This window comes from Leptonychotes weddellii, chromosome 4 (assembly GCF_054177405.1).
Source record: "Leptonychotes weddellii isolate Sample4059 chromosome 4, ASM5417740v2, whole genome shotgun sequence".
In the NCBI taxonomy this organism is placed as follows: domain Eukaryota; kingdom Metazoa; phylum Chordata; class Mammalia; order Carnivora; family Phocidae; genus Leptonychotes; species Leptonychotes weddellii.
In genome coordinates this window covers 20,166,223-20,189,350 of record NC_138372.1, presented here as the reverse complement: position 1 = coordinate 20,189,350, position 23,128 = coordinate 20,166,223, and the positions used below count along the sequence as shown (strand labels likewise).

At 55.4% G+C, this 23,128-nt stretch overlaps 2 protein-coding genes across 3 annotated transcripts in view; both read right to left on the bottom strand.

Annotated features, from left to right (window-relative positions):
- Positions 1-6,171, bottom strand: part of EPB41 (erythrocyte membrane protein band 4.1) — a 192,805-nt gene extending 186,634 nt beyond the window's left edge. The window contains exon 1 of one of the 2 annotated variants that reach the window (XM_081817911.1): positions 5,980-6,171. Coding sequence is in view for 1 of the 2 variants with exons in the window: in XM_081817904.1 (XP_081674030.1) it covers positions 1,215-1,300 (86 nt within the window). In the remaining variant the exon portion in view is untranslated. Of the gene's footprint in view, positions 1-1,214; positions 1,483-5,979 lie in introns of those variants that run through there. The other variant, XM_081817904.1, reaches the window with a different exon arrangement.
- Positions 6,172-15,254: 9,083 nt separating this feature from the next.
- The window catches only part of OPRD1 (opioid receptor delta 1), a 38,965-nt gene continuing 31,091 nt past the window's right edge, over positions 15,255-23,128 (bottom strand). Inside the window, exon 3 of the mRNA XM_081817918.1 lies at positions 15,255-21,890. Coding sequence (XP_081674044.1) covers positions 21,349-21,890 — 542 coding nt within the window. The 3' untranslated portion in view covers positions 15,255-21,348. The remainder of the gene's footprint in view (positions 21,891-23,128) is intronic.

Below are 23,128 nucleotides of genomic sequence, written 5' to 3'. Positions count from 1 at the left end.
AGAGAAGGTAGGCTACTGAATCAAGTCCTGCAGCAAAAGACTGGGACCTCCACTGAGCTGCATCCACACTGGGTAGAGCCCAGCCCTTAGCCCAGGGCCCTGGCCAGGCTGCTGGAGAGTCTGGGGCTCCTGACTACTGGATTGTAGTCCCAATTGGGTGGGAAGTTAAAATAGGTGAAAGGAGCCAAAAAGAGGGATACTTGACTTGGCCCCCTCCCAGAACAAGCTCAGCACTGGGAGGAAACCAACAATTACCAAGCAGGGCCCTGTGCTGGGCACTTCTCACTGGCTCCTTCCCACACCCATGTGGGGGAGGTGTTATGATATGCACGTGGCAGACGAGGTCTCCAAGACAAAGAAGTCAGTGACTTGTCCAAGGTCACACAGGGAGGAAAGTGGCAGACTGGGAGGCAGAGTCCCTCTTAACCCCTCCCACCTTCAGTCCCAGACCTCCCCAGCTGCCCCTCTCTCCTGGGGAAACCTAGAGGCTCCATCGCTCCTAAGCAGAGGCCTGGAGTCTAGTTGCTGGGGCCCCCTCTCTGCTGATTGATGGGTGTGGTACTTGGCCCCACCTTCAGTTCAGAGCACCCAGAGCTCACTTAACAGAGCCCTCACCCTTGGGCACCCGGGTGGCTCAGTCGTTAAGCGTCGGCCTCCAGCTCAGGTCATGGTCCCAGGGTCCTGGGATGGAGCCAGGCATTGGGGTCCCTGCTCGGCGGGAAGCCTGCTTCTCCCTCTCCCATTCCCCCTGCTTGTGTTCCCTCTCTCGCTGTCTCTGTCAATTAAATAAATAAATTCTTTATTTGATTTTTTTTTTTTATTTGAGAGAGAGAATGAGATAGAGAGAGCATGAGAGGGGGGAGGGTCAGAGGGAGAAGCAGACTCCCCGCTGAGCAGGGAGCCCGATGCGGGACTCCATCCCAGGACTCCAGGATCATGACCTGAGCCGAAGGCAGTCGCTTAACCAACTGAGCCACCCAGGCGCCCAATAAATAAATTCTTTAAAAAAAAAAAAAATCACACCCAGTGTGCTAAGTATCTGGAGAGAAGTCAGCTGGTTGTGGTAGGATCCAAACGTCACAGAATGCCCTCCCTCAGTCACCCTCCCCCCGCCCCACCGCTAGGCTCCTGGACACCTCCCAGTGGCCTCAGCGCTGCAGGACACGCATTAGAATCAAGCCCGAGAGGTAGTCTTTAGGCAAACCAGGACTCACCCAGCAGCAGCCGGTGGGGTCGTGCAGCCCGTCGGGGAGAAGCCGGGAGAAGCCGGGGAGCCATCACCATGACCGCAGAGGCACATGGAAACAAAGAACAGCAGTGAGACACAGGCAACAAAGACACTCTTTGGGGCCCCTCTTCGTCCTGGGCCGGGGGAACATCCTGCCCAGCTGCTGCCCCCGGGGCTCTGCTAGGGCAGACACCTCCTTAGTGGGCAATCTGATCATCTGATAGCATACCCAGAGCTCCTCCCAGCCCCAGCCCACGGGAGGCAGCAGGATCCCTGTAGACAAATACTCACTGAGCGCCCACTGTGTGCTGGGTAGTGGGGATACAGTCTGAAGAAGACAGACGTGGCCTCTGTGTGCATGGAGTATACAGTGCAGGGAGGGGGCAGGCGTGTGACTCCTGAATGAGTTACAACGGTGATGAGTGCCTCAACGGGGAAGCTTACGAACCTGGGTTCAAACCCTGGCTCTCGCTCACTAGCTTTGTGACATGGGGCCCGTCTTCTTCACTTCTCTGTGCCTCAATGAGTCATCTGTAAAATGGGGATAGCATTAGTGCCCACCTCCAGGGTTGTTGTGAGGATTGAGTTAATATGTAGAAAACATTTTGCACAATGCTTGGCACGCGGTAAACTGTTCATAACTGGTAGCTACTGTCATTCCAGGGAGCTGTAGGCCTGGGTTTTGGAGGGACCTAGTGTGGGTCAGGCCACCACCTACCTGACAAGGTAGGGATTAAAAGAGACAGTAGAAGTGAAGCTCTGGTCCCAGTGCCTGGCACATGGTAACCAGTTGGTAAGCGGTGGTGCTATCTTTAGGGCTGTTCTCCAGCAGGTCCCCAGGGTGCAGCAGAGGGGAGGTCAGAAATGCCCTCTCCCCAAAACACGCACCCAGAATTGCAACTTTGGACTGAAAAATAAACAGCACTCTCACCCAATGCTACAAATATCTCATCTCCTTTGACCTTCACAATGACCCAGGAAGTGGACATAGGCAAAATTCTTACTATTCCCATTTTACAGATGAGGACAGTGAGGTGAAGGGACTCCTCTCTGCGTGCGCTTGGGTGTGTCCCTTCATAGCTCCAAGCCTAGTTAAGTGGTGGAGCCAGGATTCCAGCAGGCATCTGCCTGGATTTTGTTCTCCCGGCCTTCCCTTGGTTTTTTCCGCCCCCGGGGTCTGTAATACAAGCTGCGCAGCCCCAGACAAGACTCTGAACCTGTCCAACGCCAGTCCTTTCATCTGAAATACTTACCAAATGGCCAGCCCAGGATCCGAGCTGTTCCTGACCCAAACTCTTCTTCCACAGGCTCAGCCACTGCTACCCTGCCCCTCCCTCTCACCTTTTACCCCATTACCAACTTCAGCCACAAACCCATGAGCCAAGGAATGTCTGCACTCAACTACTAAAACCCATGTTTTATAGATGGAGAAACTGAGGTCCAAAGGTGGGCCAAAGTTGCCTTTCAGTGCCCAGCTCTTTTACCTGGGCAGACGCCAGGTGGGGCTGGCCCTCTGAGGAAACCCCAGTAGGGCCCTGACCTGCAGGTTGCTCCCTCTGCTCTTCCCCCCACCCCACACTGGGCCTGGTGGGCACCTGCGCAGCCTGTCCCCCCGCTCCCCAGAATAAATATCCCAGAGCTCCAAGCTCACCCAGTAAGGGTCAGGCAGGTTCCAGAGGTAAAGGCTAGGCATTGTGGGAGTCTTGGGACCTGCCACATGGCTTCCCCTTTCAGTTGAGTCTGGGCTTTGGGGTCAGACAGACCTTGGTTCAAATCCCAGCCCAGCCACTTCCCAGCTGTGTGACTTTGGTCAAGTAGGTTCACCTCCCTAAACTCCTGAGAAATAGGAATAATACCTATTCCCTCGAGGGATTATAAGGATATTAGTTAATGCTGCATATTAAAGGCTTAGCACAGTGCACAGTAAACGTGGCTGTAATGATCAGAGAACACAGGCCAAAACAGGACATGAAGGCCCATCACACTCCACCTTGTCCTTGCCCCATTCTTCCCCTCCCCTTCATGTGGGGTAAACCAGGTCCTGGAGGTTATAATAATGGGGGCTGAAAGACCCTTCGAGGCTCTAGGCTCATCTCACCTTCTCATTTCACAGAAAGAGAAACTGAGACCCAGGGAGCAAAGAGATGGGCCCACAGACTATAGGGGAGTAGAACCCTGCCCCGTTTACTAAACAACAGAATCCCAGGCCCCAAGAAAAATCCAAATGCCCCACCCCCACCAGGGGACTATCATAAAGATCCATTCTGCAAGCCCCCAACAAATATCAGGCCACCATGACATTTATGGGGAGCCCTTTGTGGGTATCCTGTTTAGCTCTGTGGCTAGCAGACCTATATGTGGTACTCAGGAAGGGCTTAGGGACAAACCCATGCAGTTCCTCTTTGGCTCCACAGAGAAGCTCTGCTCAGGCTCCCCCTCCAGAGGTGTCTCCTTGCATCTCCCTTCCTCACTGCCACCCTGGCCTCTGTCTCACCCTGTAGTCTGGGTCCCATCAGCTGGGCACAACCCCAGCCAGCAGAGTTCTGGGCCTCCAGAGGCCTATACGGCATCAGCAACTTCCCAGCCAGGCTGGGATATTCCTGCCCGGCACAGCCAGCCAGGCTCCTGGCCAGGGTCCACTCTGCAGAGGGGGTGCTGGCCCTGCCCTACCAGGAACCCCATCCACCCCCACCGGTCTAGCAGGTGCAGCAGCCTGGGAGCCCTGGGAGCTTCTGTTGGCACCTGCAACCTACAGGAGGGAGGCCAGCCTAGTCTAGGCCGTGCAGGAATGGGTTGATCTGGAGACAGACGGGTGTGGCACTTCTTTACTTCACTGAGTATCACCCCCTCATGCAGATGCTCCAGCTGCCTCACACATTGCTGGGACCTGGCAGGCCCTGCCTGACTCCTAATACACAGAGGAAACCTCAGGACCTCCTCACTCCATTCCCTTCTTAAAACACCCCCACTGGCCTACTCGCAGACCAGGTATCATTCTGGTCACTGCACACTTATTACCTCACTTGATTCTGCTAATGCCTGTGAGGTCTGGATTATTGACTAAGGAAGAACCTGGGACTCAGAGGAGGGGAAGTGACTCATGCAAGGTCACACAGCAAAGTGGCAGGGCCAAGATTTAAACCCAGTTCTGCTGCATGCAAAGCCTGCAGGGCACCTGATGTCCCCTTTCCTCCCACCTCTCTGCTCCCTAAAGCTTCTGGATCCCCTTCTTCCCAAACCTTCCACCCTTCTCTGCAAAATCTCTCCTTCCACAATCCCAGTCAGAATTAATCTTTCCCACCTCGTGGCTGCTATAACAGCTTGTTTACACGCACCCAACAGCAGCAGGGTCCAGGAGTTATTTCTGAGGTGTCTGCCTAACTAAAGGCAGGGGGTGACCCCAGTACATGCTCCTCAGACCTGACAGTCTGTCACCTCTATCTCCATGCTTCCCCTACCCCCATGCAAAAGTCCTCTGACCTCCTCCTGTTGATCCCCTCCCCACTCCCAGCCTCCTGCCCAGGCCTGTAACTGGGGTGAAGGTAGGGAGCTTGCTGAAACCTCAGGGGCTCTGTGCCAGTGCTCTGGCCCTCCCTCTCCCTTTCAGTAGCTGAGGATCTGACCCAGACCTGACACCAGGCAGCTCTCACAGGGACTCCCAGCTGCCGTAAGCACCAGGCCTGGCCAGGCATTGCCTCCTCCTTCAGGAGAAAAGGACTCCAGAAGCAGAGAAGGGGCTGCCTTCAGCCCTAGTCCGTGAACTTGAGGGGTCACATTCAGCCACTCCCACCGCGGGGAAGCTGTGGGCCTTGAAATACGCCCCCAACCACCACCACCAACCCTACAGGAACAGTCCCCCCAACCCCCCGCCCCGCTTCTGGGGCAATTGGGCTGGGGTCTGTGAGAGTCCCCACCTCCTATTTGCTGGAGGGGAGAACTCTAGTTCTACCAAAAAGAGGTGAGGTCTGCCGGAAAGTGTACATTAAGACGAGAAAACTCCCGGGGAAAGACTGAGGATAGGGACAGGACAGCAGAGAGAGCAGAGATGAGGGACACGGGGAATCGGGGGATGAGAGCAAGCAGGAACCTGAGAGCGACAGAGAGACTGGGGAGACCAGAGACCGAGGAAAGTCCCCGAGACCAAGCCTGGAAGGGAGCGTGCGGGGCCGGGGCGGCGACAGGAGGGCCATCCTAGCTGGCACAGCTGGCACCCCAGCTCACAGGTCCCTCAGTCGGGAAACTCAAAGTCAGTTACGTAAGGGCCGGGGCCGGGAGCGGGGTTCCAGGCCCGGGGGGCCCCCTCCCGCTGCGCGCCGCCCGCCCTCCCGCTCCGGCCAGCGCTGCGGCGGGCCCGGCAGGAGCAAGCGGGCCGGACAGGGCGGGGCTGGGGGGGGGGGACCTGGGGCCGCAACACTCTGCAGAGACCCGCCCGCGGAGACCTAACCCGGGGCCCCCCGCCCCAGGCAGGCCGGGACCGCCCGGACCGCCAACCGCAAGCGTCCAGTCCGGGACCGAGCTCCCGGACCCCTCTCCTCTCGCCCGCGCCCCTCCCCGCACCCCGAACTTCGAGACGTCCAGGCCCCTGTGGACCCCAGTTCTAGGGCAGGGTCCCCTAGAGCCCTCCTCCCCTGACCTTTAGACCGTGGTCTCGCCCCTACCGAGACGGCACGGGCCCTTGGGAATGGGTCCATCTGTCCCTCACCCCGTCCCTCCCGGGGACCCGGGATCGCCCCCGGACAGTCCAGGCTCACCTGGGCCGGACGGGGCGGGGACCTGGCCGGGCCGGGCCGGGCCGCGTTCTCGCTCTCCGCCGCTCTCGCCCTTTAAGAGGTTCCTGCCACTTTGCCCCGCCGGGGGCCTCCACCTGCACTGACAGGGCAACTCTGGAGTGAGGCCCCGCCCCCGACCCGGGAGACCTCCTGATTGGCGCAGGCAACTGCCAATCGGCGGGGCGGTGAAGAGACGGTGCCGAGAAGTGCGAGCGTCGCAACCGGGAAAGGGCTGGGGCTGCAGGTGCGGTCTGACGCGAACGCCGATCTCTGAGCGGCCCGGTGTTGACCCGAGGGTCAAGGGAGGATTGGGTAGGGAGCTCCTGGATTGGGTGGTGTGGTGTCTGACGTCGTACGGCAAAAGTATGATGCAATTTGCCACGTGGTGCTGCCCCTAACCTAAGGGTTGGAAGGGTGGTAGGAAGGGAGTTGGTCCTAGGGAACCTAGGGAAGTGACCCTGGTGAGACTCACCTGGATCACCTGTCCCCCCATTTAGTCTTGTGTGACCTTGAGCAAGTTACTTCTCTGAATCTGAGTTTCGTCAACTATAAATCTTACAATACTTTTCTGAGAATTAGTGATATATGTTAAGTGCCAGGCACAGATTTGGCACATAATAGGTGGTGTTCAGTAAATATGGTTCTTGTTCCTCTCATCCCTTTCTTGCCACTCTTGTCAGAGACTTTCCCCCTCCTTAGGGTCCATCAGCACTGGAAGAGGCTTACATAGTCACTGGTCCAAGTCCCCTCCCCTCGCTACCTCATTTTTGGGCAAATGGGGGAAACTGAGGCCCAGTAAAGGCAAGTGACTTCCTGGGAGTTCAGTGATCTTCCTATTAGATGGGCCCTGGAATCAAATTGCCTAGGTCTCAATCCCCAGCGCTGCCCTTGATTTGGACAAGCCAGTTTCCTCCACTGTAAAATGGAGTTAATAAAAGTACTTTACTCGTGGCGCCTGGGTGGTTCAGTCGGTTCAGTGTCTGATTCTTGGTTGCTGCAGAGTCGGGGGTTTGAGGCCCGCATGGAGCCCTCTGTGGGGCTCCCTGCTCCAGGGGAGTCTGCTTGAGATTCTCTCCCTTGCACTCTGCCCCTCCCCCTGCTCGTGCTTGCGCACCACACGCTCTCTCTCGCTCTCTCTGAAATAAATAAATCTTTTTTTTTTAAGTATTTTCCTCAAGGATTGTTATGAGAATTAAATGAAATGATCCATGTAAAGTATTAAGAACAGTGCCAGTCTCATAAGCCTCCAAAAATTGCTAGCACTTATTATGATTCCTGATGTTAATATTATATCAAGGTCGTAAATTAATGTATTGCCCCCACCAAATTCACTGCAGCCTCCAAGTCAGGTCTTGTTTTAGGCCTCAGGGCCCTGGTCCCTGCCTTCAAGAAACAGTCTAGCTGAGGGTCTGCCTGAGCCCCTAGATCTAGGGGATGCTTTCTGATATAGGTGCGTGGGCTCCAAAGCACCGAAGAAGCTTTAGTTCCTTTAACCAGAAATCGAGACACTTGAGACCCTTCAGTCCCTAGCCCTGTAGAACACATGGGGAAAGCTGACACGCACATGCAGGCTCCCAAGCATATTGACACACCTTTCACCTGCTTACAGTTTCACCTGCCCACCAGGTAATAATGCCCAGTGGCTTAAGTTCTCAGGTTTTGGAAGCAGTTGAGTCTGGGCCCTGCGTTTTACCACTTTGTGCCTTTGGGCAAGTCACCTTCCCTCGGGGGGTGGGGGCGGTAAGATGGGATTAATAACAGCCCAAACTTTATATAGAGCTCTGGCAAAAATTAAATGAGAGAATGAAAATACATATGCAAATACCCAGTAATGCATCCAGTATTATTTTTTAATTGCTCCCACATGTATTCCGGCAACCCCGGGGAGAGCAGGCTGTGAATGCCTAGATTCAGTCACTGCAAAGGGGTTTCCTCTCTCTCGCTCCCCTCGCTCTGACGCTCCGCCTCCGCCCAGGGGGCGGGGCGAGGAGAATGCCCGCAGAGCCGCCCGAGGCCCCGCCCCTCCCCGCCTGGGGCGGGCTCGCGGCTCAGGCTCCCAGGGCCGAGCTGTCGTGCGGGTGACTCAGCAGCGCCAGCGCGTGCCCCGGCCTGATAAGTGTGTGTGTGTGCCGGGGAATGTGTGTGTTGGGGTGGCCGGGGAGGGCTCTGTGTTTCCGAGTTTGTGCGTGGGGAGTACATGTGGGGTTGTGTTCGTGATCTTGATTTTGTGTGTGGCTCTCTTCTCTGTGTATTTGTATGTGTGGGGGGGGTCGGGGGTTGCATCTGTGTCACGGTGTGTCCCTGTTGGTGAGTTTGCATAAAGGGTGTGACTCTGTGTGACCCTCTCTCTTTGTGTCTTATAAACATGTCCCCGTCCTCCCCTCTCTCTGCCCACGCCCGTCCCCCCCCCCCATCCCCAGGCCCTGGGGACCTAGAGAGCTCTGCCCTGCTCCAGGGGCCTGTCTGCTTAGGCAGTCTCTCTGTTTCTTGTTGAGGTGACTTCTGCACTTGTATGGGTCAACGTGGCCTTATCGGTCACGAGGGGGGGAGGGGAGAAGGGGGTCGGGGTGCTGTCACTGCCTGGACTTCAGGGTCCCCCTGCCCAGTACTTCTGCCTGTGAAGCGTCCCCTCCCTTCCCAGACTGTAGGGAGCAGTTACCTGAGCTGCTCCCTGTGGGGGAGACCTCCAGAGGAGACCACTCCCATTTAGTGATTGCTGTTATTTTATTCTCCCATTTGATCTCGCTGAATCCTTTCGGCTGAGTGTTCTAAAAAGGATCTGAGACTTGAGAGAGTTGGAAGTGACAACCCAAGGTCATGCAGTTGAAAAGCAATGGAGGGCGTGAAGGTGACAGGCCGAGGGCAGATCTCCTCCCTAAGCTGAGCGCCCAGTTTGCCTGGAGCCTGTGGGGCGCTGATAAGCTTCTGGGGCAGGGGAAGGAACCTGTTTGTGTCCCCCCTCCTCCTCTGAGTTTCCTGGGCCTCCAGCCAACTCCTTATCCTGCCAGTGCCTGAGCAGGGCCACCAGCTTGGATTGGGTGATTGGGTCTTGAGTTGGGTGATAAAGAGGCCAGGGGATGGGCTAGGGGCTAGGGCGAGGGGCCAGGGCCAATATAGGAGCATCTGTTACTTCAACAAAATTTTACTGAGCACCTTATTAAAAACAGGCCAATACCCTGCTCTGTCTAAAAGGGGAAGAGAGTCACAAGACCAGGGCACAAGGAACGGTGAAGACGGGCAAGCTCAGGCTTGAGGCAGGGGGTGTGTCTGGGATCTGTTGCCGCTTTCAGTCCTGACTCCACCGTGTAAGGGAGGGCGTGGGACCTAGCCAGTCATATTTCTCTCCTCGCCTGTCAGTCAAATGAGGTAATGGCGCAACCCTGCTTGCCTTGCCGAGCTCCAAGACGCTAAAAGGGGAAGCCATTTGTAAACAGAGTTGCGCTCCAAACATAATGGACTGTCCTGTTGTGATTCACGGCCTCCTATGAGAAAGGCCTTAAAGAAACAGTATACAGGAGCCCAGAGAGGAGAAGGGGTCCCAACTGGGGGATTAGGGAAGGCTGCTTGGAGGAGGTGGCCCACCAGCTAGATTTTTAAGGATGAGTTTACTATATGGAAATGGACAAGGGTGTTCCAGGTGGAGGAACAGCCTGCATAAGGGCCTGGATGGTGAAGTGCACTGGGAACAAAAGCTGGTTTGGTGTATTTGGCCCAGAGTGAATGCCAGGTTTAGACGGGGACAGCTGAGCGGGGGGGGGCGGGATAGCAGACTTGGGGATAGCCAAGAGGTCTCTGAGGTAAAGACAACCATGTCCTGGCTGGGTGCGGCAGTCCTTTGGAGAGGGCTGAGAGGAGAGGGAGAATTGACAGGCATTGGTTCAAGGACCCCCACCCCCACCCCAGGACAACCCATCTGAAGCCTGGGACAGATCCCCAGGATGATGTCGAGGTGGACACGAGGCTGCAGAGCTCCCTCCAAGAGAAGGATGGCGGAAAAGCCAAGTCAGATGCCCTGGTCCGGGGAGGGACCCAGGCATGGACGCAGAGGGTGCCCCACCAATGAACATGTAAGGGCTCTGGAAGGCCCTGCTGCCTAGGAGTTCCTCTGGGTTTGCTCGAGTGTGGGGAGGGGCCCACTCCCGCCAGGAGAACTCCTTCTCAGGGAAGCCTCCAGCTCCAAGAAGCCCCTATTGAACCAGCGGCGGTTGCTGATGATTAGCTTATTATGTATCTGCCAGGTGCTTCACTAACCTGTTCCCACAAGATATCCCTAGTATATGGTTGAGTGAAACGAAGCTTCGAGAGGTGAAGTGTTCGCTCACGAGCACACAGCCAATAAGTGGCCAGGGCAGGACTCCCTGTTTCCTGAGATGGCAGGAAAGAGCTGAAGGAGGCGTTTGGGACCTGCTGAAATTCTGGCTCTGTGGGCCCGGGGAGCTGTGGTGGAACGGCCTCCGGGGAGAAGGAAACACGGTGTCTGCTGCCACCTCGTGGTCTTAGAGCCACTGGGGCGGAGGCACAGAGCCCCACTCTCCCGGGCCTACTGAGAGGGCGGCCGCTCTGGGTGGCACAGGGTCAGTAGGGGGTTCTCGAAACAGGGGGCGCTCAGGTGGGACTCTCCTGGATCGTGAGACCCTAGACAAGTCTCTCCTCTTTGCTCCTCAATTCTCAGTGCCTTCAGGAAGACTCAGGGAGATCATCTTTACTCCTATGGAGACCTTCCACAGCCTTTGCTTTCTTTGCAACTGGGAAAATGGAGAACCCCTGTGGATCCAGGATTGTGGAGCCTGAAGCTTATCTGGGGCCCTCTTTAAGAAAAAGAATGAAGGGGCACCTGGCTGACTCAGTCAGTAGAGCATGCAACTCTTGAACTCAGGGTTGTGAGTTCAAGCCCCACATTGGGCGTGGAGCCTACTTAGGGAAAAAAAAAGAATGAAAGGTTAAGAATAGAAAATGCCTGTAGCCATTCAAGGCTGTAGGACACAGGTGGGAAGGAAGGGAAGTCAGGGTGGAAAGATCTCAGCCAGTGCAAGTTAATATATTTTACTTTTGCAAATTTTACAGAAATATATGACCTTGTGAACCCAAAGTCAGGATCCCTCTAGGGCGTCTTGACTCAGGCCTAAGCCTCCCAGTGGGTCCCATATGAGGTCCCCCATGGGAGATTTGGGGATTCTGAAGCCAGAGCAGGATCTGGGTTCATGTCTCCCTCCCATCCCCATACCGCCCCAGGCAGGCCTTTCACCAGGATCTTCCAGAGCTTCTACCTGAAAGTGAGTCCACACTCACCCCACCTTCTCTGTGGCCACATCCTAACAGCTGGGTTGCTCCAGCCAGGACTTCTCAGGGGTCCTCTGCTCCACCCAGTTGAACCCTGCTTTGCTTTCTAGGCATGGATGTCCAACCCCTAAGCCCCAGGCAGCCTTCCCTGCCTGCCCTTACCTCCTTGGGCAGTACCAGCACTGTGTGTGGTCAGTAGCGAGCTGTTGGCTGAGTCCCTGCCGTGCCATCAGTCTGATGTCACCCACGTGTGGTCACCGGGTGGACACATCCTGAGCCCCTCCTCTTGTAGCCAGGCCTGTGGGATGGGGGTGGGGAGACAGCGAGAGGACTCAGACCTAGTCTCAGCCCTCCTCTAGCTCATCATCTGGGGATCAAGTAAGACATGGACTGAGTCTTAAAACTTTTAGACCTAACAATAACTTAGAGATCAACTAGTCCAAGTGATTGTCAAACTCACTTAGCCACAGAAGCCCCAAGTGGGAAACAGAGGGAAGCAGAGCTGTTCTAAGTAAAGCAGTGGGAGTTAGGGGATATGTGGGGTCCCATTTGCTTGGCCTCCCCCTGGCCTTCCCGTTTGGCCTCTACCAGCCCTTCTAAGGAACCCTGAGTTGGAACCACTGTTGACGTTCAAGCTCTTTGCTTTAACCGAGGCGCAAGAGTAAGAGATTTGACTGAGGTTATACAACAAGTTCATGGCCAAGTCTCGATTCAGACCTAGGTCTGCCCGACTGCAGGTCTAAGGCTCCCATCTCAATACTGGACAGTTAGGGTGAACCATCCCTTCCCACCTGGTGTCACTCTGGATCCCCCATCCACTCAGCACAGCCGACAAAGAGAAGTTCAGAGGGGTCCCAGGGGCCCCGGGGGTGGGAGAGCAAGGAGGGGGGCCCTTTTGGAGCTGCCACACTGGAATGAGGGCAGAGACTAGACTTTCCTCTGTTTGTGCGCTGCTCGTCCTCAGTCTGAGCCCAGAGCCTGCCACACGGTAAATAAATATTAGTTGAATGAATGCATTTGAAGCAATAGCTCAGGGTAGGGGAACCTTCCTGAGTAGAGAAACCATCCCTCCAGGTCGACCTCATCCACCTCTGGGCACTTCTCCTGGTCCCCTGGGGGCAGGGTCTGAGCTGGGTCTCTCCAGCTTAGGAAAGATTTTCAGCTTTGCTCTATCTTCCTTTTCTTTCTCTTCAGAGCAACAGAGGAAGTTGTTGTGTGACTTTGGGCAAGTCATTTGCCCTGGGCCTCCATCTCCTTAATTTGTTAAAAATACCTTACATTAAACAGCCTCCCCTGGAAAAACAAACAAACAAACCTTCATATCTTGAATTATTCACTAGAAATAGTTGTTATGACTTTGCACGTGCCAGGCTCTGCATAAGGCACGTGGGATTGAGAAAAGAGGTAATAGTGGTAAAGGACGGCAGTGCCTGACACATAATGGGTGGCCAGGGGTAGTTTCCCGCCGGCCCACATTCACCTTGTGTCTTCCAACAGAATGCCTGCCTCCTTCAAGGGCCTCTTTCAGGAACCAGTTCCAGTCCGCAGCTTCCAGGGATATGGAGGGGGCTTGCGGAGGGGGATGAACCTACAGCCGGCAGTCCAGGAAAAGGGGTGGAACTAAATAAGAGTGCTGGTGCCAGGCGCAGCCAGTAGGTGGCAGGAGCGTCCGTGAAATGAGCCTGTCCTGCCGCCTTCCCTGGATTTCTCCCGCGATAAGCCGTCGGGCTGTCTTCCTGTGTGCCAACACAGGTGTATAGAGTGTGTGCCCCGGTGGGAGGTGTGTGTACAAAGAAGGGTGCGCGTGCGTGTGTCTGTGAGCAGTATGTACGTAAGTGCCAGGAGGGGGTCTGTGTGAGAGAAGGAGCGTGTGTATGCGAAGGATGTTTGTGCAGTCAGGTGTGTACGTGTGGCCTCCTGGTCTGTGGGTCTGTTTGCACGTGACCGTGACACACGGGGCATACGCCATTTCAGAGAGCTCTGGGGTCACCTGTGGACCTCCCCCCACTCCCGCCCGGGGCTTCCCCTGGGTAAGGAAGAACATTCGCATGTCAATAGAATGGGGAACCATGGGTGATGTTTTTACCTGTTCTTTTCAAACTTACCAGGGTTCTCAGTTTTTATCATGAGCATTCTGTAATAACCATAAACATTATTGGGGAAAAACACCTGTGTTCCTTTTCGTGGGCCTTTCCTTTCCCCTTAGGGAGCGGCAGGGTTCACATACGTCTGACAATGCTGTGGGGGCCCAGCAGCCTGCAGAGGGTGCCCAGATAGCAGCTGCAGGAGGTCGAAACAGGGCAAAGGGGCAGTACAGAGCAATCAGAGAAGGCTTCCTGGAGGCAGAGGGAGTGGAGCTGACCTGGAAGGGTGACGAAGCTGGCACATGGCCACAGTCTGCCGTGCCTGCTGCACTTCCCTGAGAACTGCCCGCCCTTGGGCTGGGGCCTCAGCAGTCTTCTTCCTGAAGTGCATCCTTGTCAACTCCCTCTGAGGGAATCTGAGGTTGCAGGCAGGCAAGATTGAACTTGGATTCCTAGAATCCCCCATTGGAAAGGGGCATGAGAGGTCATCGGGATTTTTCTAGCAACTGGGAGCTATTGAAGGTTAAAGGCAGACTGTGTTTCCCCATCAATAATACTGTGCCCTGCTTACCAGGTACAGCTGTTGTCTCACTGGTCCTCAGAAGAGTCCTGGTAAGTTAGCTACAATAATCACACTGTTTTACAAAAGAGAAAATGATGCCCAGAGTGGTCAGGCAGATAGGCTTTTCTTCAGGGCAGACACAAAGGTGAATAAAAATCTCCACGGGGCACACTTACATAAACACCGAGGTGCTCTCACACATGCTGTGCAATCTCTCTCTCAATCACACACACACACACAAACACACACACACACCCTTCGGAGCTGTTCTTCCCAGCCTCAGGGGGAGTAAGCTCTGGGCAGAGCTGCCAGACCTCTGGGAAGTCTTCACCTGAGCCCCTCCCTGTGAGTAAGGTGAGGCCAGGCAGTCAAGCCCCCTGCCCATGCTCCCGCCCAAACAGTCTGCAGCTGAGGGGGGTTGAGATCTCAGTCCGGGTCAGGGCAGCCCACCCGCATTGGTGCTCAGTACCTTGACACAGCTGGCCCCAGTGTGGGCAGCCCCGGCCGGGAGAGGCTAAGGGTCTCTGAAGGGAGGTTGCGTCAGAAGGGGAAGAGGGGCTCCAGGCCCTGATGCCCTCTTAAAGACCTGGTCACAGCTGGTGGGGAGGCAGATCCTGGGTCAGGAACTTCCCTTCCAGAGAATTACTTATTAACCATGAGGACCAGCAACCACTGAGGAGGGGAACCCAGAGAGGGTGGAGGTCTCTTGGGGCATCCAACCCCACACCCAGGGCTTCTTCCCTCAATGCATCCAGAGGAGGTCTGGGGCTTCAATCACCAAAAGAAGGGCCACTGTGGGGCAGGAGCATGGAACGGAGGTGGGAGTAGGGTGGAGGGGAAAAGGAGGGGGGAGGTAGTGGAAGCCCCAAGAGGCACATGGGGTGGGCAGGGCTCTGGAGGACAAGGGACTGAGATTGGGGGTGGGCCACAGAGAAGGAGGAGCCAATTTGGAGGGTTGGGGGAGGGGGGCTTCTAGAAGCCAGCTTTGGTTTGGGGCATGCTCTAGGAAGTGGCTACAGCTGCCTTGTGTGTGTCTCCCTCAGATGGGTTTGTTTTTTAAGATTTTATTTTTAAGTAATCTCTACACCCAACTCAGGGCCCAAATTTACAGCCCTGAGATCAAGAATCGCCTGCTCTACCGACTGAGCCATCCGGGCGCCCCAGAGAGGGTTCTTAAGGACAGGATTGCATCTCCCTCTGAGACAGTCCCAAAGGTGGGGCTAGACTACCCATCCAGTGCAAGCAGCCAGGTCTGTCTTACCCCCAGACTAGGCCCCCCACCCCCATGAGGAACCACAGAAGGTAAGCAAAGGAAACAGCAGAGATGTGGACACCGAGAATAGTGTTTTTCTTTATTGGGAAATCAGAAGGTTGGTCCTTGGTACCATGATAGGACCTGGGATAGGCAAAAAGCCAGGTGTTTGAGTCAAGCTTCGTTTTGACATGCTTGCCTCCCTCATCCCCAAAGTAGGACAGCTCCAATTACAAATACCAGACCCCCAGGCACCCTTTCCTCTGCCTCTGGGCAAATGCCCAGTGGGTCTTACCAGTCGGTGTCTGTTTCTGGGATCAAGGAACATGAGGGAAACATCTGTGTTCTCTCCCAGGATGGCAGAACCTTCAGAACCCATCAGCTCCAACCTCTGTCCCTCCATTGTGCAGAGGCCCAGAGAGGGATAGAGACCTGTCCAAAGTCACAAAGCAAGGAAGTGGAGGACAGAGTCAAACCCATATTCCGTCTCCTGGCTTGGGACTTATTCATTCCCAAGGGGAGATTCTGGAAGATGAGCCCCATCAGGTGGATGTCACCTGCATCGACACCTGCTAAGGGACTCCATCCCCATGACTCAAACGTTCTGGCCAGAAGGCCCAGGCCAGTGCCACCCAGGGATCATTCTTTCCTTCTGGACTGGGCCCCTCTCTTGGGTGCCAGGGAGGGCAGGCTTGGTGAGGACAAAAGAGGAAAGCTATGTATAAAGTACTTGGAGAGAAGACGTCCTCTTGAAAATTCCTTCTCCAACGCATGCTGTCCCATCTTCTGAAACTCAAGGAGATGTTAAAAGGCAAAGTCCCTGGCTCCTGACCCACCTACAGCAGTAAGAGATGTGGGTCAGAGCAGGTATAACCTCAAACGTTCGATCACATTAAAAGCCCCACGTTTCGAGCATTTACTGTGCACCAGGCACGTCATCCATCCACTCGGTGGAGTGTGTGCCAGCTGCAGTGCCATTTGCTGGGAACATTTGTGTGACCAAAACAGACGAGCCTTTTTGTGAATCGCCACGACTTCTTGTAAGTGGTGTCATCCAGGACTGAGAAAAGGGGCCCCAAGAGTGAAGTGACTCGCCCAAGGTCCTAGGCAGGCAGCTGAAAAATGATAGAACAAGCAAGCCTTCCGAGGCAGGGAGGGAGCGGATGTTGAGAGGGACCCGCCAAGGTCACGGCAGTTTCTTGGGAGGCTGGCATGCGCCTCTGCCGTCGAGGTGATGAGGCACAGAACCCAGCACCGGGGAGGCTCCGTCCGGGACTATGAGCTGGGTGCGAGTCTCCCCGGTGCCCTCTGTGTCCTCAGTTCCCTCGTGGGAGCAGGAGGAGGAGAGCAGAGGAAGTGGACTTGACAGATCTAAGATGGGCTCCTGGCTGGTGCAGCCATGGACAAGCTGTCTGGCCTTGGGCAGGCCATTCCCCTGAGCCTCGGGATCCTCAGGTAATAATTATTGTAATGCCTACCTCATAGTCGTGCTGTGAAGATTAAGTGAATTAGCCATGTCAAGTGCTTCGAACAAAGAGGGCTGCTGTGTATCACGGACTAGTATTACCACACTGGCCTCTCACCGAGGGTGGCAGGAGAGCACCCTGCACCAGGTGGGGCTCATGGCCAGCGCCAGGGATGGGGTTGGCACCTGGGCCACCCCCTGGTCCAGCGCTCTGCCACGTCAGGATAAGGGAAGGCTCTCCCCAGCCCCTCCGGGCCCCATTTTGAACTCCCCAGCTGCCTGCCGCCAGAACCACACACCAGTCTCCTCCGGACTCCCAGCATCTGTAAGCTCAGAGCTGCGCTCCCTCCCCGGAGCTGCCCGCACTATGTGCTCAGCGCCCAGGAATGAAATAAAGGAATATGTAATAATAAATAAGTGATAAAAGAAATATGCGTGTAGTGTTTTGTGTGTGAGCGCCGGGACCATGACCTGGGGGGTGGGGGTGTGCGGCGGGGGTTACTTCCCAGGGGCTCTGAAGCCTCTGAGCTGGTTCCCAGCCTGGATCTGCAGTAGGTCCAGCTGGGGAAGGCAGCCGGAGGCCAGGCTAAGGATCTGCCGCTGAAAATAGAGGGGCTGGTCTTTGGGCAGAGGCCTAGTGGGGGCCTAGCCTGGACTGTGGCTCCTCCAAGTCCTCTCCAGATGCTGGTGGCTTCCTCCACCTTGAGGAGCATTTCAAATTCCAAGCTAAGCAAGCCTCCTTAGACCACTGCCTCTCACTCCCCACTACTGGCACAGAATAATTCTGGACTGGGGGCCTACTATGTGCCAGGCACTTTGGTAGGCACCTCACTTGCCGTATCTCTAGCCTTCAGATGGGATTCTTGGAGGTGAAGTGACCTGCCTAAGATCTCACTGCAAGCAAGCCGCCAAGAACCCAGCAGAATCAGGACTCTTTATTAGAGACAAAACATCAGAGACTGACCCATTCCCTTGTCTTAGATCTAAGAGAAAACAGAAGCTCAGAGAGGGCAACTGCCTCGCCTGGCCACCCAGCCACTTAGCTTCAGTGCTGAGATTTGAATCCAGATTTGGGGCTTTCCAAGCCATGTAGGAAACTGAACTTGAAGACTCTGCTTTATTCCCATCACCCTCCTGCCCTCCCCACCTCCAACCTCTTTTATATGACACTTGACATTATCCATCACTCCCTCTCCCTGGGAACACCCTCCTCCTCCAGTTTCTATGGCAGCACATCCTCCCCATCCTCCTCTTGCTTCTCCAGCAGCTTCTCACTCTCTGCGCCTCGCCGTGGCTCCTGTGCCTAGAAAGCAGGGGGGATCCCCAGGCTGGGTCCCCGGTCTCTTCTCTCTGCATTGCTGCCCCTGAAAGCTCATCTGCTTTTCCGACCTTGTTCTGCAGCACCGCTCCTGAGTAATGGCAACTACTTGCCATGTGCTAAGAGATTACCTATGATCGGGACCCTATCTGTACATTAACTCATGAAGTCCTCACAGCAGCCCCATGAACGAAGTCTGTTCTACAGATGAGGAAACGGAGGCACCGCGAGGGAAAGCCAAAATCTGACTCCAACTTTCACCTCTATCTCTGTCACCACAAGAAAAGATAGGAAATTGTAGGACATTTTGAAACCAGAGGCAAAAACTTGCCTCCACCTCCTGAAGATAGAGGAGTGGAAACTTGGGGGGGGGGAGGAATCAGACCTACTTCACAGTTTTGAGAGCCCTGTGATGATCTAGAATTATACTGTCAATTTGGAACTTCAAAATGCATCGTGCACAGTACGTTTTGAAATGTGAAGGTTTGGAGAGCTTCAGGAGGAACAAAAGTTCATGGAAAATTGCCCTTTTCCTTCAGAGTTTTCCATTTGGTTTTAAGTCTTCAGAAATCCTCATTCCGGGGTTCCAGCAACTAAGGCTCTTCTATATCACTGATGCCCAGAATTCACCAGAAACTCGGACCCTGGAGTCCTACTGACCTGAGTTCTGCTGCCACCAACAGGCTCTGTGACTTAGGAATGAGTGACTTGACCTCTGAGCCTGTTGTCTAAAATAAGGGTAACAGTACCTCTCCTGGGCTGTCATGAGGCTCAGATGGCATGATGTGTGTGAAGCGCTTGGCACAGAGCCTGGCACTTGAAAGTGCTCAGTTAAGCCCCATACTCGAGATGCACACAGCTTTTCTCGGGTTTGCCAAGCACCTCAACATTTCCATGCTTTTGCACACGCTGTTCCCTCTTCTTGGCGGCCAACTCCTACACGTCCTTTAAGGCCCTCTGACGCTTTTCCAACTCTTCTAGAATTGCCACAAATGTGTTTTAGTAAAAAGCTAGAAAAGACACTTCCCCATGACACTGAGATGCAATGCTCTGTTGATGCCTTGTCTCCCAGCCTGGGCTTGAACTTTCTGAGGGCCAGGCTGTATCTGACTTATATCCAAGTCCCAATCCCTGGGGTGCACAGCTTGGCATCAAGTTGATTTTGGTACAAGTTTGCTTTACCTTAAATGCACATGGTCTAGACCCAGCCTCTGCAGACCCCAGGACACATTTATGTATGAGAAGTAGTAAAAAAGCAGCCAGATCTGTTATAGCCATGGGAAATGGCAGTGAGCAAACCCAGAGCAGCCTTGAGAGAGTTGAAGGGGACACAGTCCTTGCGGGGAGAATCAACAGCTCTGGGTCCAATGTCACCTTCTTCAGAAGTCTCCCCCTCCATCCCTAAATTGTCTCCTCTCTCTGACATCTCTCCAAGGCATTAGCAGGAGGGGTCCCACATGATCAGGAGTGTCCAGGAGGGTCCCTGCCTTGCTGACACACTCCCCTCCCATTCAGACACAGAAGTCTCTAGGGGCACTGGCACTGCTCTGCATCTTCCAAAGTGCTACTGAAGCCATTTCCTGGAGGAAGAAAATTCCTAGGTCTGGAGCTTCTGGGGTCCGTACCCTGAGAAGGGGGCTGTGCTTTGTCAACTAAGGGTATTCCTACCCTTAATGTGCCCAACGCCCATCCTGGTGCCTAAGCCCCCAACCTCCTGAATGCTAGTTCAGCCCCTGCTGGAGTGACAGTCTCCCCGACAAGGGAACAGCTTTTGTTCCAAGGAAGTGACTGTCAAAGGGAGAAGAGGTATCTTCTTTTTTGTTTTTTTTTTGGTTTGAGACAAAGATGTCAGTTTCTCTCCATCTGTCCCAAAAAGGGAAGAAAATTAATTTGTTTCTACAAGGATGTCAGCTCACTGCTTCAATAGGGAGTCAGGGGTGTGGGACTGAGGCAGTGTCTGTGGGGGGAAGGGGCGGGGAGAGGAGGTGAAGCACGGGGGAGGCACAGGGAACAAGGACAGACCCTGATAGGAAAGCAACGATCTGGGAATGCCTGAATAAAATGCCAAACACATGAAGAGAGAAACTCCTATGCCTCGCTCTGGGACGACCTGCCCTCAGCAGCTGGAAGGGGGCAGCAGGGCAGTGGGGCCTGAGGGACACACATGGACGCTAGCACTGCAGTTAGGAAAGCCTTCTTCCTCCCAGTTCCATCAGAGACAGGCCCCTGTGTGGGCAGTTCCAGCTGCTTGGAAACACCGGATACACTGGGCGCAGCCACGTGTTGGGAGAAGGAAGAGGATTTCCTAGAGGTTCTTATCAGAGACCCAAGATGGGCAGGAGGAAAAGTCCACACTGGTCCTTCAGATGCCCCCACCCAGTCCCAGTTGCCACTTACCATCCATGGGGCTCTCACTAGCATAGTCCTCTGTCCTCCAGTACCTGGGCAGATAAGTCGGGACCCCCAAAAGCATCTGCCCTCCGGCTCGAGGACCTAATGTCTAAGCAGAAGTTCCCCAGCCTCGCCTCTGCCTCTGCCCACCCACCATCCTTGGCACAGAGGCCGACTGGCACCTCCTCCTTCTGAGCCCCACAGAACCCCTACCCCAACTGAGATCCTGTCCTGCTACCCTCACCTGAAGACACTGGCCCTGCTCCACTGTCCTGTCCCAAGCCCCACTGACAAAGTGCTGGGGACACTACATCGATGCTGAGGCCATTCCAAGAAAATGACTGTCAAGGACAGAAAAGGTATATTGTTTCTCTCTCCCTCTGGATTTTTTTTCTCTTTATTTATAACGACAGTCCAGTTGGACCTTGGACCTCAGCAATCTCGCCTCTTGCTAGAACTCGGGGCTGGGACTCTACCCCAAGGTTGAGGCCACCATCCGCTGTCCTTCTCTTTTGACCCCAGAAGAGGCCTCTCCCCACCACACAGAGACCCAGTCTTGCAGCCCTGTTCTCAAGCCTCGGTCTCCACCAAGGCCCCCTGGGTCCTGGGTCCCAGGCCAGCAAGGCCGGCTCTGGCTAGAACCCGAGGCTGTCCCAAGGTTGAGGCCCGCCGCAGAGGTCCCTTTCAGCGGCCCGGTCCCAGAGCCACAGGCCTCACTCCCCGAGAGTCGCTAGCTCCCCGCACCCGACCCAAAGCCGCCGACCGCGCCCTCAGCCCAGAGGCCCCGCCCCCGGCCCGCCCCTCGCCCCGCCCCAGACCAGAGGCCCACCCCAATGCAGGGGCCCCGCCTCTCGGCCCCCGCCTCAGCTCCAGCCCGACCCCCTTCTCCAAGCCAGAGGCCCCTTCGGCCCCGTTCCGCGTCGCGGCCCCGCCCCCTGCGGGCCCGGGTGACGGCCAGGTCACCCCGGAGGAGCGCGCGGCGGGCCGGGCCGGCGCGGTTTAGGCGGCGGCCCCCCCGCCGGGACCGTCGGACGGGGTGCAGGCGGTGACCCGTTCGCGGGCCGTGGTCTCGCGGGCGCGGCTGAAGCTGCCGGGCTCCGGGCGGCCGCAGGGCGTGCGGCAGAGCTGGCGGAAGCAGCGCTTGAAGTTCTCGTCGAGGAAGGCGTAGAGCACGGGGTTGAGGCTGCTGTTGGCGTAGCCGAGCGCGATGCACAGGTGCAGCGCGGCCACCACGAGCGGGTCGCGGCGGTCGATGTCCACCAGCGTCCAGACGATGACGAAGATGTGGATGGGCGCCCAGCACACCACGAAGGCGCCCACCACCACCAGCACCATGCGCGTGATGCGCCGCAGGCTGCGGTCCTTCTCCTTGGAGCCCGACAGCAGGCGCACGCTGCGCAGGCGCAACAGCATCAGGCCGTAGCACACGGTGATGATGAGAATGGGCACGACGAAGGCGAAGAGGAACACGCAGATCTTGGTCACCGTATCCCAGTACCAGCTAGGGCTGGGGAACTGGAGCATGCACACCACTGCCCCGTCTGCCGGGGAAACAAGGAGAGACAGCAGGTGAGGAGCGTGTGGACCTAAGTGACCCTGCCTGCTCACCACCCTTCTTGGCTTGGTCAGGTACCACACCTCCTTCTGGCCTTTGTTCAAGGTGATTCTTCTGCCCAGAATGTCCTCCTACACTTCTGTACTTGGTGAACTCCTACTCATCCTTAAAGACCCCAGCAGGATTGGCCCTAATCCAGGAGGTCTCCTTTCTATATTTTCTTCCAGTCCCTTTAGAAGCCTCTACATCCATGGACAGCAGTAATGATATAATTTAGCCCAAACCCACCAAATGCCAGTCATTGTGAGAACTCAAAACACCCTACCCATTTCCAGACTAGCTCCAATGAGGACAACACTGCTGAGACAGATCTAGAAAGCATGATGAGTTAAGAGCAAAACTTGGGCCCTGCTAACTGTGTGGTGTGACCCTGGGCAAATTATTCAGCCTCCAGGAGAACTTCCATTAAGTGGGACTAATAACAGTACCTAAACCTCACAGGGTTGTGAGGATTCAATGGGCTAAGGCATGTGAAACACTTAGCACAGGGGGGTTCAAGCTCTTGGTGCACTCACAGGACAGAGAGGCAGATACATTTAGGAGTCCAAAAGTCAGGGCTAGGGTCAGGGAGACAGATCTCAGCTTAATGGCAAGAAGAACTTCCTGCCTGCCAGATTTGTCCAGAGGTGCACCCAGGATGGAATGAGTTCCCTGTTCCTGGAGTGTGGGTGTGGGCTGGATGAGCACCTTAGGGATGTTTTGGGATTCAGACACAGACCTGCAACTGACCTGGGGAACTCCAAAGATCTCTTGGAACTTCGGGTTTTGAGGGAGCCACGCAGTGGACTTGGAGCCTGAGAGTTGTAGGAAGGGTACTAGGGATCCACAGAGTGGGTCCACCAGACAGCAGGATGGCAGGACCCCCAGGGCTGAGTCCAAGGACTTCATTGTGCAGATGCCGGAACAAGGCTCAAGAGAAGACCAGCATTTGTCCAAGGTCACATGGCAAGTTACATACAGAACCAACAAGTGCTGAGTGGGGGAGTGTGTATAGGGGATGGAGTGTGGAGTGAGGAGACCCATCTGGTCCGGCCCCCAGCAGGGCTGCAGTTAATGGCCCAAAAACTGAAGGCTGACAGTGTGGAATGGGGCCCAGCTGCTGAGTCAAGACCAATTGCACAGAAGCTATATGAGAGCACAGGCGCTCTACCTCTGTGGGGGTTA